The following is a 13,217-nucleotide window of genomic DNA, read 5'->3' on the forward strand; positions in this document are numbered from 1 at the left end:
TTGAGCGATAATCGTTGTGTCTAAATGGGCCTTTCCATGTCAGATAAAAAACCATCTGATATGACTGGCAGCTGCTTATCTCCCTCTCCTGATCAAAGCACGTGTTTGTGTGTGTGATGATAGTCATGTTAGATAGCTGTCACATGGTATGTGTATGGCCAGGAATACAGGTCCTTTTAGACGAGCAGATTCTCATTTGAACGAGCAAGTGACGTCACTGCTAGCTCGTTTTCTCTCATGCAGCCTGTTTAGACAGAAACATTGTTGGCTCGTTCACACGAGAATCAATAAGGTTATGCAATGTAAATCTCTGTAAACAAATTTAGGAGCAACTAACAACTGTTATCTAGTACAAAAAAACTTGAGTATATTCTCATCAAGTCTGCATTGTTAAATAAACATGATCCACACAAACAACGAATTTTCATGTATACAAAAACATTCCTGAAAGTTATTTTTTTATTACAAATTTCTGTTTGAAAACTTGTGATGTCTATATAGAGCAATGATTTCCAACCTGCGGCTCTCCAGCTGTTGCAGAACTACAACTCCCAGCCTTCTGCTGTCAGGGCAATCTGGGAGTTTTAGTTTTTCAAGAGTCACGTGTTGAAAAGCACTGATATAAAGTAACAGTAATAAAAATATATCATTATATTTATAGGTATGCCCAATGAGACACCAGAGAAATACTCATTTCGCCATGCATTATTTTGCACTATGCCTCCTTTCTTCTTGGAAACAGTGAATGCCCCAGTGATTGGATACCCACAGTTAGATTCTATTGATATACAAGACATGCCATTAAAACTGTAATATTGGGTGCAGTTACACTCATTGAACGGTCCCAAAATGTCAATTATCTAAAGAAGTAAGCCGTTCCTTGAGGAAGATCCCCATTAACACCCACATAGAAATACAGGGAAGTTTAACCCATCTCCTCTATGTTGAATGGCTTAAAGGGAACCTGTCACCTCTAAACAGCACCATTAACTAAGTTATGGTGGCATTCATGGAGATGACGGGGAACTGGGGGATGTAATTTCAATACTTACCGGCTCTCCCATTTGCTGCAGTGAAGATCACCTGCGGTCCTAAAATCTGAGTCTATTGAGACAGCTGTGTATAGAAGTCTATATGAGTGCGTTCACAGGGGGCTGAAAAAGTCAGATTTTCAAACGTGTGCGGACTTCACCACCGGACACCACAGAAACAGGAGAGCAGCTGAGTCTTAAAATTATATCCTCCAGCTTTCCAGCACCAACCAGAACAGCACTATAACTTGGTTTATGAGGCTGTTTGAAGGTCACAGGTTCTCTTTAAAGGGCTTGAAGATGGTTGAGGAAGACATGACAAAGCACCTCCAGCCTACTGAACAGACCTTTTGGAGAGCATATAGGGGGCTGAATTGTACCCATTAGTTCCATGTTGTTGGAACAGTTACCTCTAATGTAGAGGATCATTTCCTAATGGTAACTTTCCTAATTATGCCACCCTGTTGTTTATTGAAACTGCTCAAAGTAGCTTGATGTCTTGCCATCCCTAAAATGCAAGAAGTAAGTTGCATGCTTGTATGACCAGGAGAGGCACAGAGGAGACCGGAGAATGTATGCGTCTTCAGTAAGTGGTGCACCAGAAGGATAGGGCCTGGTTTGTATTGAAATATAGTTTCCTTCCTCCCCCGTACGCCCTTTTATTTTATCCAGTACATGTACAGCATGCAAGTTATTCTTCTTGGTGACCCATAGAAACATTTTTATAACGGCTAAAGCACATATTTATATTTTGGCTCGATATAAGCCTCTGAACTGTATAGAGCCATGATAAAGCACTTGTAGAAGCCTGCGGGCTCTTATTGTACCACCACGTTTCCAATTTCATACAGAGGCATAAATGGATTCTTCATATGGAATCCATTGATTGTCAAATAATGGAGGTGTCCTCCTGTTAGGAACATTGCCTCCACAATACGGTGCCATATGCAGGCAGCATGCAAGATAAATCTATGGAGAGCTTCAGATAATAGGGAGGTTGGAAAATAGTGGTTAAACAGCTATGTCCAGTCCTCTTCCATGTCGAACCAACGTGCCCTCTGGTCCAGTGAATAGGAAGCCTGGCAGATGTTCCTTAGTTATCCATACATAACTCTACAACTGTTCTTAAATTACAAAACCTGTGAGTTTCCTGGAATCCCATAAGTGATAAACTCCATATTTTATCTGCAGAAATGTAATTTTCCCCTTCTTTATAATAAAAACTTTAATAATAAAAATCTGAGGTAAGCAAATTTTCACATTGAATTCTTCTCAAGTGGTAACCGCATTATTTTTGACAGTCCACTTGGGTGGTTTCATTTGGAGGTGCGGGGTGTCTAAATGGTTCTATAGAAGCAATGGTAGACACAAACAAATAAATAAAGCAAATAACATAAGCACCATTTTTGGAAAATGTAACTTTTGTTGTGATGGACTGGGCCTGTTTTTGATGAAAAAATCCACTGAGTCAGCGAAAGAGAATTTCTTTGGGTTGTAACCGAGCTCTTTCCGAGCCTTATCTATTCGAAATGTGTGTACCACCGCAATTTTCATTACCTGGAAAAAAAGGAGGCACCATAGTTATTACATCATGGGAGGTTATGAAATGTATTTTCAAATCTGTAAATATAATAATTGTTTAAGGGGCACTTCAAATGTGAAAATTAAAGTGTGACAGCAGTTAAAGGGGTGTACCAGAATGAACTATCCATAGGATAGGTGTTAACAGTCTGATCAGTGGGGGTCTCACCACCACCACAACCTCCACCAATCCTTAAAGCGGGAGTCCCATGACCCCTCTTCTTCTCACTGTGGGTTCATTACACGTTCCTAGTAAAGAAACAATTGAAGCGGTGATTACGCATGTGCGGTGCCGCTGCTTTCATTTTCAATGGGATTGCCAGTGACAGCTGAGTACAAGCGCTCAGTTTTTTCTGTCAGACCCATTGAAGTGAATGGAGCAGTGGCACCAGGGCGTAACTATAGGGGATGCAGGGGATGCAGTTGCATCCAGGCCAAGGAGCCTTAGGGAGCCCATAAGGCCTCTATTCTCCATATAAGGAGCCCAGTACTATGAATAAACCATTATAGTTGGAAGCCCTGTTACAGGTTTTGCATTGGGGCCCAGAAGCTTCAAGTTACACCTCTGAGCGGCACTCCATATGCCACTATTGCTACATTTAATCTGATGTACTACAGGTGGATGAAGCATTCCCGCAGTAACAAGAGGATGGAGACATGGTCCCTGGTTCTCGGAGTTGGTAGGGGTCTCAGCGGTGAGACTTCCACTGATCAGACTTATCACTTATCCCATGGATAGGTGATGAAATATAATTCTGGTACAACCCCTTTAGTTCCACTATACTACAGCCACATGTAGAGTTGACCGGTGTGCAGGAATCTGGGATAGGAGTTGTTTGAAGTTGGCCAGACACTGTAGAACCACTTTGGCTGTCCCTGTGTTATGAACATGGTGATTACCTCAAAATCTGCAATTTTACTTCTTGAACCCCTGTGTGTATGACTTAGTAATGAGATTTTGAGATTACCTGGAGGCAGATTTTGTGTATATAAGGTATGGTATTTGTTTACCCAGCAAACAAAAAAGGTAAGTTATACAATGTCTTACCTCATGTCTGGTCAGCAGTGGGTCTAAGGATACAAATGGTCTTAAGATGAGATGCAAATATTCCAAAATAAAGGCTACAGTGAAAAGATAAGACTTAAAACATAAGTTAATCATGGTTGATATACAGCATGTAGGCCATATTACAATTGACATGTTTTGCTCCGACGTGACCTATAGTACGGATATATAATATCTTATACACGTAGGGGTGTCAATATATTTGTGCCATGTTAAAATAGGTAGGATGAGTGTAAATGTGATATAAGTTGGGACTGGCCGGGGAAATGGTTGATGAGACCAAACAAAGACCAACTTTCTATGACCACCTTCGATACAGAATCTATAACAAGGACCCAATTTTGCAAGCAAATTATAATACCGGTATCCTTTTATGTAATGGAGGAACTGATAGGCCATCCTGACCATCAGTTCCCAGATGCAAATGCAGCCTGTATACTTTATAGCCTTTGTTCACATTTCTATTTTGGGTTCTGTCACAGAGCAGTTCTGGTTCCATTGCATGGTGGACACCATTGACAACCAATGAACCCCATCTACCTATAATGGGATGTCAGGAGATGCAGCAGTGTACATCGTTTTGACAGGAAGAATATCTCTTGCACTATTCTTTTAATCAAATTAAGCAGAATCTGCAACAGAGGCTCCTAACAATGTATCTGATGCAAATGTGAGGAAATATGAAGAAAAACCTAATAGAAGATAGACACACGGATGTCACAAAAGATGGATAATAAAGTGGTTACCTATGATGTCATAGTATGGGAGATAAACCCTGGCATACCTTTATGTGACAAATGTGACTCCAACCTCTGTACCCTTTATACTTAGTATACTTACAAGTATATCCCTTATGAATAGCATTAGTAAAGTTTAAGCAGCTTTTTACTTTAAAGCAATTTTTCTCTTCAGACACATTTTTCACCTATCCACAGGACAGGTGATAAATGCATGATTGCTAGGGTCGAAATCCTGAAACCTGCAGAGAACACTACACCCTGCGTCCCATTTAGTGAATGGGGCAGTGATATACATGCATGAAGACTGCCCTATTCAGTGTCTATGGAGACAACCCAGCACCTCACTGTTTCCTTCAGGCCCATAGAAGTGAATGAACCAGTGGTCACACATGCATACTGCCTCTCCCAGGGGGATTGGGGGTTCGCTGTTCCTGTAATCACTGGGGATCCTTGTAAATATTTTCTAAACTAATACATACCTGAAGCATAGACCAGAGAGCTGGGTATAGTTATCCAAGGATCAGGGAAACCAAGTTTTTCAAACTGAAAATGCAAAATAACATAATTTATGAATTGTTGGTACTGCAGAGAGGAAGACTCATCCCAACACTACAATTCTCTAGATTGAATTATGTCAATTTGGATTGAGAGTTTTTTCTTTTGGCATAAAGGAAAATAAATAATTCATAGATAGATCTGTACTACGGTAGTAGTAAGAGCTCATCAGTCACAGGAGGGCAAACACGTTATCAGCTGTATCTATAACCCTGATAGGAGTGAATGCAGAGAGCTGAGCACACGCCCAGCTATCTGTCCATTTATTCTCTGTCTGGATTTGGTGGTTGCTTCATAGGGAATATCCTTTAAAAATTGTTAAAATTCTGTAGACCTGCAGTCACCACTAGAGGGAGCTTACTACAGTACTGCATGTGGTGTATACATCTCCAATTAGACATAATAAACATATGACATCATTTTATTGGACATAATATTGGACATATTTAGATTTAATAAACATAAACAAACAAAAAGTTGATCTGGAAATGCAACTAAGGTGGATTGAGGAGAAATATGAGGCGGCCATAGATGCAGTACATCACTCTGTGCAGGCACTTACGGAACGTGTCACTACTCTGGAACAGACTGCAGGTGCTCCTCTGTATATGGACTTTCAACAATTAGCCTTCACAGTAGAAAAACAGCAAAACCAACTCAGAGAGCTGACGCTACATCTAGATGGCACTGAAAACCGCGGTCACTGTAACAACCTAAAGCTGAGAGGCCTTTCGGAGGACATTGCACCAGAAGCTCTGCATGAGTGTGTCACAGCCGTATTCAACAAGCTATTACAGTGCCCGGAAGATAGAGCAATTGAGTTAGATAGGGTTCATCGTCTGTATGGCAGAAGGGCCCGTAATGCAAATTTACCGAGAGATGTTATCTGCCATGTACATTTTTACAGACAAAAGTAAGAGATTTTGCACCTGTCCTGGGAGCGGGGCCCGGTCAGTTTTCATGGGAATGGAATCACCATCCTACCCGACGTTTCCAAGCTGACCCTAAACAGTCGGAGGATAATCTGTCCCCTGTTGGATGCAGCGCGCAGTGCGGACGCAACATACAAATGGGGCCATCCGTTCTACTTGATATTTTGCAAGAGAGGCCGCCTGTACACGGTCGAAACACTGGTAGATTTAGAGGGAGCGTTTGCCTTCCTAGAGGTCCCCACGGTCCCGGTTCCAGATTGGACCCTGCCCATGAACGCAGCTCCAGTAAACATGTGAACAACCAGTACCTACATGGCCCCAGAACTCATGGACATAACCCACGTGCACGTGAGTTTCGATTTTGACCAGGGACTTAAGTGCGCCTACAGGATACTCATCTTATGCCCCACCTAATATAGGGGAGTTGGGATCAGGCTGTACACAAATTACAGTATACTCTATCTCTGTCCAGGACTGACAGGACACGGCAAGCGCAGATCCTGTTTAATGCTAACCTGATGGAAGGATTCTGTGGCAACTAGGCCCTGGCAAAGACAGCCATATCCCCTAGACCTTCTCCAATGTTCCCGATTCTGGGCAACCCAGGCAACGAGAGCGAAATATTTAGAGAATAGTTCAAGGGTGGCAGATTCAGAGCAGGTCACTTTCTGCATGAAGGTCACTAGCGTACAGGTGATGATTCAGGGGACACAGCTGGCCAGACTCAGCTTTCACTTTGGCAAACCATGCAACTGAGACATTTCATGAGGTCCCTTCCCCATCCACTTTTATTCTCTCGCCCGAAGACGCAATTCGAATCGGCATGTAGCGAAGAAGGACCATCTAGACACACGTTATCACGAATGTACGATATTCTAAACTCACACATAGAGGCCACACCACCAAATTTTATTCAGTAATGGGAAAAAGACCTCAATATTACATTCAGTTTAGAGGAGAGGGGAAAAAAATTTACGAGGTGATGCACTCAGCTTCCATATCTAGTCAGATACAGGAGGCTGGATATAAGATTCTCTCGTGCAGGTACAGGGTGCCCTCCCGCCTACACAAGATGTTCCCCTCTGCCACCCCACTGTGTTGGAGATGTGGGGCCGAACGAGTGACGTTGCTACATGTATTCTGGGACTGTCAGGTGCTGGCGAAACGTCTAGTCGGAGGAGTGGCGATTAAATTACCTCTAGGTTCACACAACAAGCCCTACCGAAATCACCAGCCCTTTTCCTTCTACATAACTGCAATATCCCAATATTAACATATAAAAGGTCAGTGGTACGGCATTTGATTGGCGCTGCGAGATCTTGCATTCCCAGACTCTGGAAACAGAATTCTCCACCCACAATCAGGATGTGGCTCAATACAGTAAATTGGATCATGGAGATGGAGGACCTCACGGCTTCACTTAAAGGTACGCAGGAAAAGTTTGTAAAAACATGGTTCCATTTGATTTCAGAACATGGAAGAGTACAGGTAACTATATAGTACCTGAACTTGGTAGAGGCTCTCCCTTTTATTTTTCTCTTTCTCTTCCCCTTTGTGTTTCCCTATGTGTCACGTGTTTATGTAAAAAGAGCAGAAGGATTGCAAGTTGAGATCTATTTCGGTGACCCAAGAATGAGGATGGTTAACCCCTTAGTGAGGAAGCCTGTTTGCGCCTTAGTGATGGAGCCAAATTTGGAAATCTGACATGTGTCACTTAACATAGAATAACTCCGTAAAGGCTTTGCATATCCAAGTGATTCTGACATTGTTTTTTCGCCACATATTGTCCTTCATCTAGGTGGTGAAAATAGACCGCTAGAACTTGTGTATATTTATGAAAAATGCCAATATTGGGAAAATTTTGAAGAAATCATATTTTCACATTTTCAACTGTAATATCTCAAATATGTGCAAACATACTGTACAAATCATGGTAAGATATATATTTCCATCTTTTTTTAAAATTCTTTTGGATGTACGTTTGAAAAACTTTCGTTTTTTTTTTGACCATTTAGGAGACGTACAAATTTAACATTACTTTTCAGCATTTTGAGGAACACTTTGTTTTCCTACACCAAGCCAAGATTGGAAAAGCTCATAGGAGTCTGAATGATAAATACCCCCACAAATGACCCCATTTTAAAAACTACACCCCTTAATGTATTCACTGAGGGGTGTCATGACTCTTTTGACCCCACAGGTTTTTTTCAGGAATTAATGCATTTTAGAGTAGAAAAAATAAAATTTCATATTTTTGCAAATATGTCATTTAAAAGACATTTTTTTTCTATAGTGCACATAAAAATGAGGATTGACACCCCAAAATGGATACCCCTGTTTGTCCCGTGTTCAGAAACATACCCATTGTGGCCCTAATCTTATGTCTGGATGCACAACGGGGCCAAAAATGAAAGGAGTAGTCAGTGTCTTTCAGAACAGAAATTTTGCTTGAAGGCTTTTTATGCCCCATAGCACACTTGTAGAGCTCTTGAGCGGCCAAAACCATAGAGAACCCCACAAATGACCCCATTTTAAAAACTAGACCCCTTAACGAATTTATCTAGGGGTGTACTGCCCATTTAGACCCCACAGTTTTTGAATGAATTCAAGCAAAGCAGAAGGAAAAATTATGAGTTTCGTTTTTTTGGCAATTCTGTCATTTTAAAAACAGCTTTTTTTGTACAGCACACATGTGAATGAAGACTTGCACCCCAAAATGGATACCCCTGTTTGTCCCGTGTTCAGAGACATACCCATTGTGGCCCTAATCTTATGTCTGGATGTACAATGGGGCACAAAATGAAAGGGGTAGTCGGTGGCTTTCAGAACAGAAATTTTGCATGAAGGTGTTTTAGGCCCCACTTGTAGAGCCCTTGAGCGACCCAAACCATAGAGAACACCCACAAATGATCCCATTTCAAAAACTAGACCCCTTAACGAATTTATCTAGGGGTGTACTGAGAATTTTTACCCTACAATTTTTGAATAAATCTAAGCAAAGCCGTAGGAAAAAAATTACCATTTTCATTATTTTAGCAATTGTGACAATTTAAAAACTGTTTTTTTGTGCAGCACACATATGAATGATGACTTTCGCCCCAAAATGGATACCCCTATTTGTGCCGTATTCAAAAATATACACATTGTGGCCCTAATCTGCATACAGGACACATGACTAGGCCTATAATGGAAGGAACACTCGTTGGATTTCAGGGTACAACTGAATTAATTCCAGGCTCATTGCCCACTTGTAGAGCCATTGAGCAGCCAAAACGATAAAGAACCCCCACAAATGACTCCACTTTGAAAACTAGACCCCTTAACGAATTCATCTAGGGGTGTACTGCATATTTTGACCCCACAGTATTTGAATAATTCTAAGCAAAGCAGAAATAAAAAATTACGATTTTCATTTTTTTGGCAATTGTGTCAATTTAAAAACTGGTTTTTTTGTACAATGTACATAGGAATGAAGACATTCACCCCAAAATGGATACCCCCGTTTGTCCCGTGTTCAGAAACACACCCATTATGGCCCTAATCTACTTACAGGACCCATGGCAAGGCCTATAATGGAGGGAGCACCCATTGGATTGCAGGGCACAACTGAATAAATTCAAGGCCCCATTGTTCACTTGCGCGGAAAAAAAATCGACTCCCTAAAAATATTCCCCACCCTTCCCCACACTCTGTGCTCTCTTTAGCGTTCCCCAAATCTTAAATAAAAGTAATAATGCAAACTGTGTGGGTTTTTTCGAAGACAGTGGTAATTACGGGGGCTTGGTTGGGATGGGTACATTGGGCAATAAAACCAGGTCTCCCCCCTCCTCTCATCCTTTTTGGGGGGTATTTCTTGACCTCAGCAACAGAGATGGGGTGTAAAAATTGGCTCTCTGTGTGTCTCCGTGAGCTTGCGGAGGTACGGCGGTCTCCGCGGTAAAATAGAACCTGCTGCGTTCTGTTTTCTGCGAGTGGATTACGTAATTCCAACCCGCTAATGAGAGTGGAATTGTGTAATCTAATGCAATTAATTTGCGTATTACCGCGGGTCAGACGCATACGGGATCCGTAATTCCTATCCGGTCATGTGAGACCGGCCTACCTTTTTATCATGTGACCGGGGATCGCTCACTACTCCAGGTTCTCAGCGACCGTTGGTGGCCGGGAGCAAGGAGATTTTAAGTTTCCTGGGCTCCCCGCCTCCTGCGCATGTGTCTGGCATTTTGCTGGCGGTCGCATGCGCAGAATTTCGGAAACGTCCGCGGAGGAGGAACATGTAGGGGTTCAAATACGGGGCCTTTGGTAAAAAGTTTCATCTCCTCTCACCGATCGCATCGGTGAGGGGAGATAAAACTTCAACTTTTTTTTTAACTTTTACGTGATCGCCATTATCCATTGGATAACAGCGAACACATGACCAGGAACCGCTCAACGCGCCTCTCCGTGAAATCTCCAGGCTCTCGGCTAAGTGGTATAGCCAAGAGCAGGGAGATTTTAAATTACCCTGGCAATCCACAGCTTTTGCGCATGCGTCCGCCCTTTTGACGACGGGCGCGTGTGCAGAAGCTGGGGTAGGGTTCACGGATAAATCCGGGGGCCTTAGGTATGTCATTTCATCATCCCTCACGGATATGATCTGTGAGGGGAGATGAAAAGTAAACTTTTTAAACTTTTTTAAAAACTTTTTTTTACACCTTTTTTTTACTTTGAATGATCACTGTTATTTATTAGATAACAGTGATCATGTCCCTGGTGATATCTCTCTGCTCCTGGCTACACATGGTAGCCAGGAGCAGGGGGGTTTTAAATTTCCCGGGTCCTGAGCCCCCTCTGTGCATGCGACCGATTATTGACGTCGGGCTCGCAGGCGCAGAAGGGGACTTCAGGTCCCGGAAGACCAGGACATCCGATCCATGAGGGGAGGGGAAACTATCTTTTTTTTAACTTTATTCAACCTTTTTGTGATTGCCACTATCCATCGGATAGCGGCGATCACAGGCCCGGGACCGGACATCTTCTGGTTCCCGGCTACCTTCGGGAGTCAGGAGATTTTACATTTGCTCCCGGCCTTCTTCGCATGTGTGTGACGTCATTCATCTGGCGCGCATGCGCAGAAGACCGGCGACGGGTCCCGGAGGACCCCTTCACCACGAGACACCTTGGAGAAGGCGGGTAAGTAATTTCAGCTGCCTTGATGGATCCGATCCATCAGGGCAGCTGAATCTTTAACTTTTTGCATCTTTTTTTTCAACTTTATTGTGATCGGCGCTATCCATTGGATAGCGCCAATCGCATTGCCGGGGCGGGGGGGGGGGGGGGACTGCCCGCAGCCCAGGATAACAGCTTCATGCTGTCGGCCACCTGCGGGCTCCAACAGCATGGAGCTGTCATGTCCTCAGCTAAGAGGGCTTTAATCCAAAGAGGATGCATGTTTTTACGTCCTCTAGGATTAAAGCCCGCTTAGCTAGGATTTAAAAAGGCAATGGGGCCGTCACTAAGGGGTTAAGCATTAGGATGTAGAGAGTTCAGAGTCGGGAGTTTATCGGCACCCTGAAGTTTTCTGCTTTCATATGGTTTTTCCTGTTTTCTATGATAGCCGTAGTATAGTTGATGGAACTTTTACAACATTCATGTTGTGACTGCAGAAATGCGGTAAAATGTTAATGTATGGAAATTGAAAATGTGAAAATAAAGAATTAAAAAAACATAAACAAACAAGTCTGAAATGGAGAACATTCACTATCAACCACAATTCCAGGGTCTAATTCCAGACACGTAATTCTCCATCTCTTCAGCTGTTACTTACCAGCGGATGAAGGAACCAGTTATGAAAGCTGAGATGCTCCCCATCATGGATAAAATAGGCTTTTCCACTCTGAAATGAGTTAAATTAACATGAGTTCATCTGTAGTTTTGTCACATTTTGCACCATCACATCTCATTGTATAACATGAACTTACAGCTATATATCCTTTACTGGCAGTCAGCGCCTCTGCAGCAAGTACATGAGCCTCGACCAGATTGTATAAGTGGATCCAGTTCATTTTGGTTCGCTCATTCCAAAATTTAAAGCATAATAATCTCTTCTCTGCATTTGCCTGCATTACGATGAAAAACATTGATTAAACATTCTCTATGCATCCTTCACTGCTGCAAAACATCTGTCAGTAGTTGTAGGATGTTTTCCCCACTTGTATTTTCTTCTATTTGGAAGACCCTCCAATGGATAGACTTCCCATTATTACCTTGATTTATGATTGTGATGAAACCTAATCCTATGCAGCCATTTCATATATGGATTATATCTCTCGATTCAATTTTACATCTGTCCATAGACATTAGTTGAAAATCTTTGCCCTAACGGTTTTCTCACCCCCTCAAGAACATATAAAACTGTAATCCACTGCTACCAGCCTAAAGTGCTTTGGCTAGTCCTAAACTCATTCCTTTGCTAAGCCTTGTAGCACATGTCCAATTTCCTATCATATTTAAATTTCAGATGACTTACAACCAGTCTTGGCAAAAGTCTCTTTTCATCTGGTCCATAAATTCCTGGAGGTCGCAGCACACATGTAAGCAATTTACCACCTCCTTGAAGAACACAAAAAAAGTTCAAAATCAACAAAGTTCTTTGTACATGCAAAGAAAATTTCAGTTTTAAGTAACCATTTTTAATCTAGTAAATTAGGGCTCCTCGACACGGGCGTGGGGTGGCAGAGTATTACACGCGCGGGTTTTTTGTCCGTAATATGTTGTACCAATCTGCCATAGGCTTCCATGTTGCCACTAACACTTACTGCGCGAAATACGCACACAAAAAATATTGCAGCATTTTCTATCTCGACACTTATTACTTGCGCATACAAGCCAAGATAGTGCATGGTGATTGGTGGCACATAGCAAGTCTACAATGTCTTTGCATACTTCCTGTGTGCCGTGCTTTTGTCTCTCGTGGGTGGCATACAGGTAATTACACTCCTGTGAGCTCGGCCTTGCAATTAGCTGCAATTATTTAAAGTAGTTGGTGGATTGTGCCCTTTAGTATACCCCAGCTCCTCAATAACCACTTTAGGACTCTTTCACACGGGCGTTGCAATTTTTGGTCGCCTACATTGTGGCCGAAAATTGCATGAACATGAGAAAGCGGCTAAATCTCCTGTTTTCTCGCACATTCAGACAGCCCGGAATTCTGTCAGACAGGTGGAGAGACTTCAGCGCTGCTATAGCCGGCTGATCACAGCAATAGAAGCTCTCATAAAAGTCTATTGGAGCCGCCAGTAAAGAGAGGGGAAGGAACTTTAGCAGCGTTTGC

At 42.5% G+C, this 13,217-nt stretch overlaps 1 protein-coding gene across 2 annotated transcripts in view; it reads right to left on the reverse strand.

Moving 5' to 3' along the window:
• Positions 1–399: 399 nt before the first annotated feature.
• The window catches only part of SDR42E2 (short chain dehydrogenase/reductase family 42E, member 2), a 41,852-nt gene continuing 29,034 nt past the window's right edge, over positions 400–13,217 (reverse strand). For both annotated transcript variants that reach the window (XM_066576281.1, XM_066576282.1), the window contains exons 7-12: positions 12,414–12,496; positions 11,866–12,003; positions 11,712–11,780; positions 4,898–4,961; positions 3,661–3,734; positions 400–2,588 (exon numbers count right to left, since the gene is read on the reverse strand). In XM_066576281.1, the coding sequence (XP_066432378.1) occupies positions 2,379–2,588; positions 3,661–3,734; positions 4,898–4,961; positions 11,712–11,780; positions 11,866–12,003; positions 12,414–12,496 (638 nt within the window). In that variant the 3' untranslated portion in view covers positions 400–2,378. The remainder of the gene's footprint in view (positions 2,589–3,660; positions 3,735–4,897; positions 4,962–11,711; positions 11,781–11,865; positions 12,004–12,413; positions 12,497–13,217) is intronic.

The sequence above is a fragment of the Eleutherodactylus coqui genome, chromosome 8 (genome assembly GCF_035609145.1).
Source record: "Eleutherodactylus coqui strain aEleCoq1 chromosome 8, aEleCoq1.hap1, whole genome shotgun sequence".
In the NCBI taxonomy this organism is placed as follows: Eukaryota; Metazoa; Chordata; class Amphibia; order Anura; family Eleutherodactylidae; genus Eleutherodactylus; species Eleutherodactylus coqui.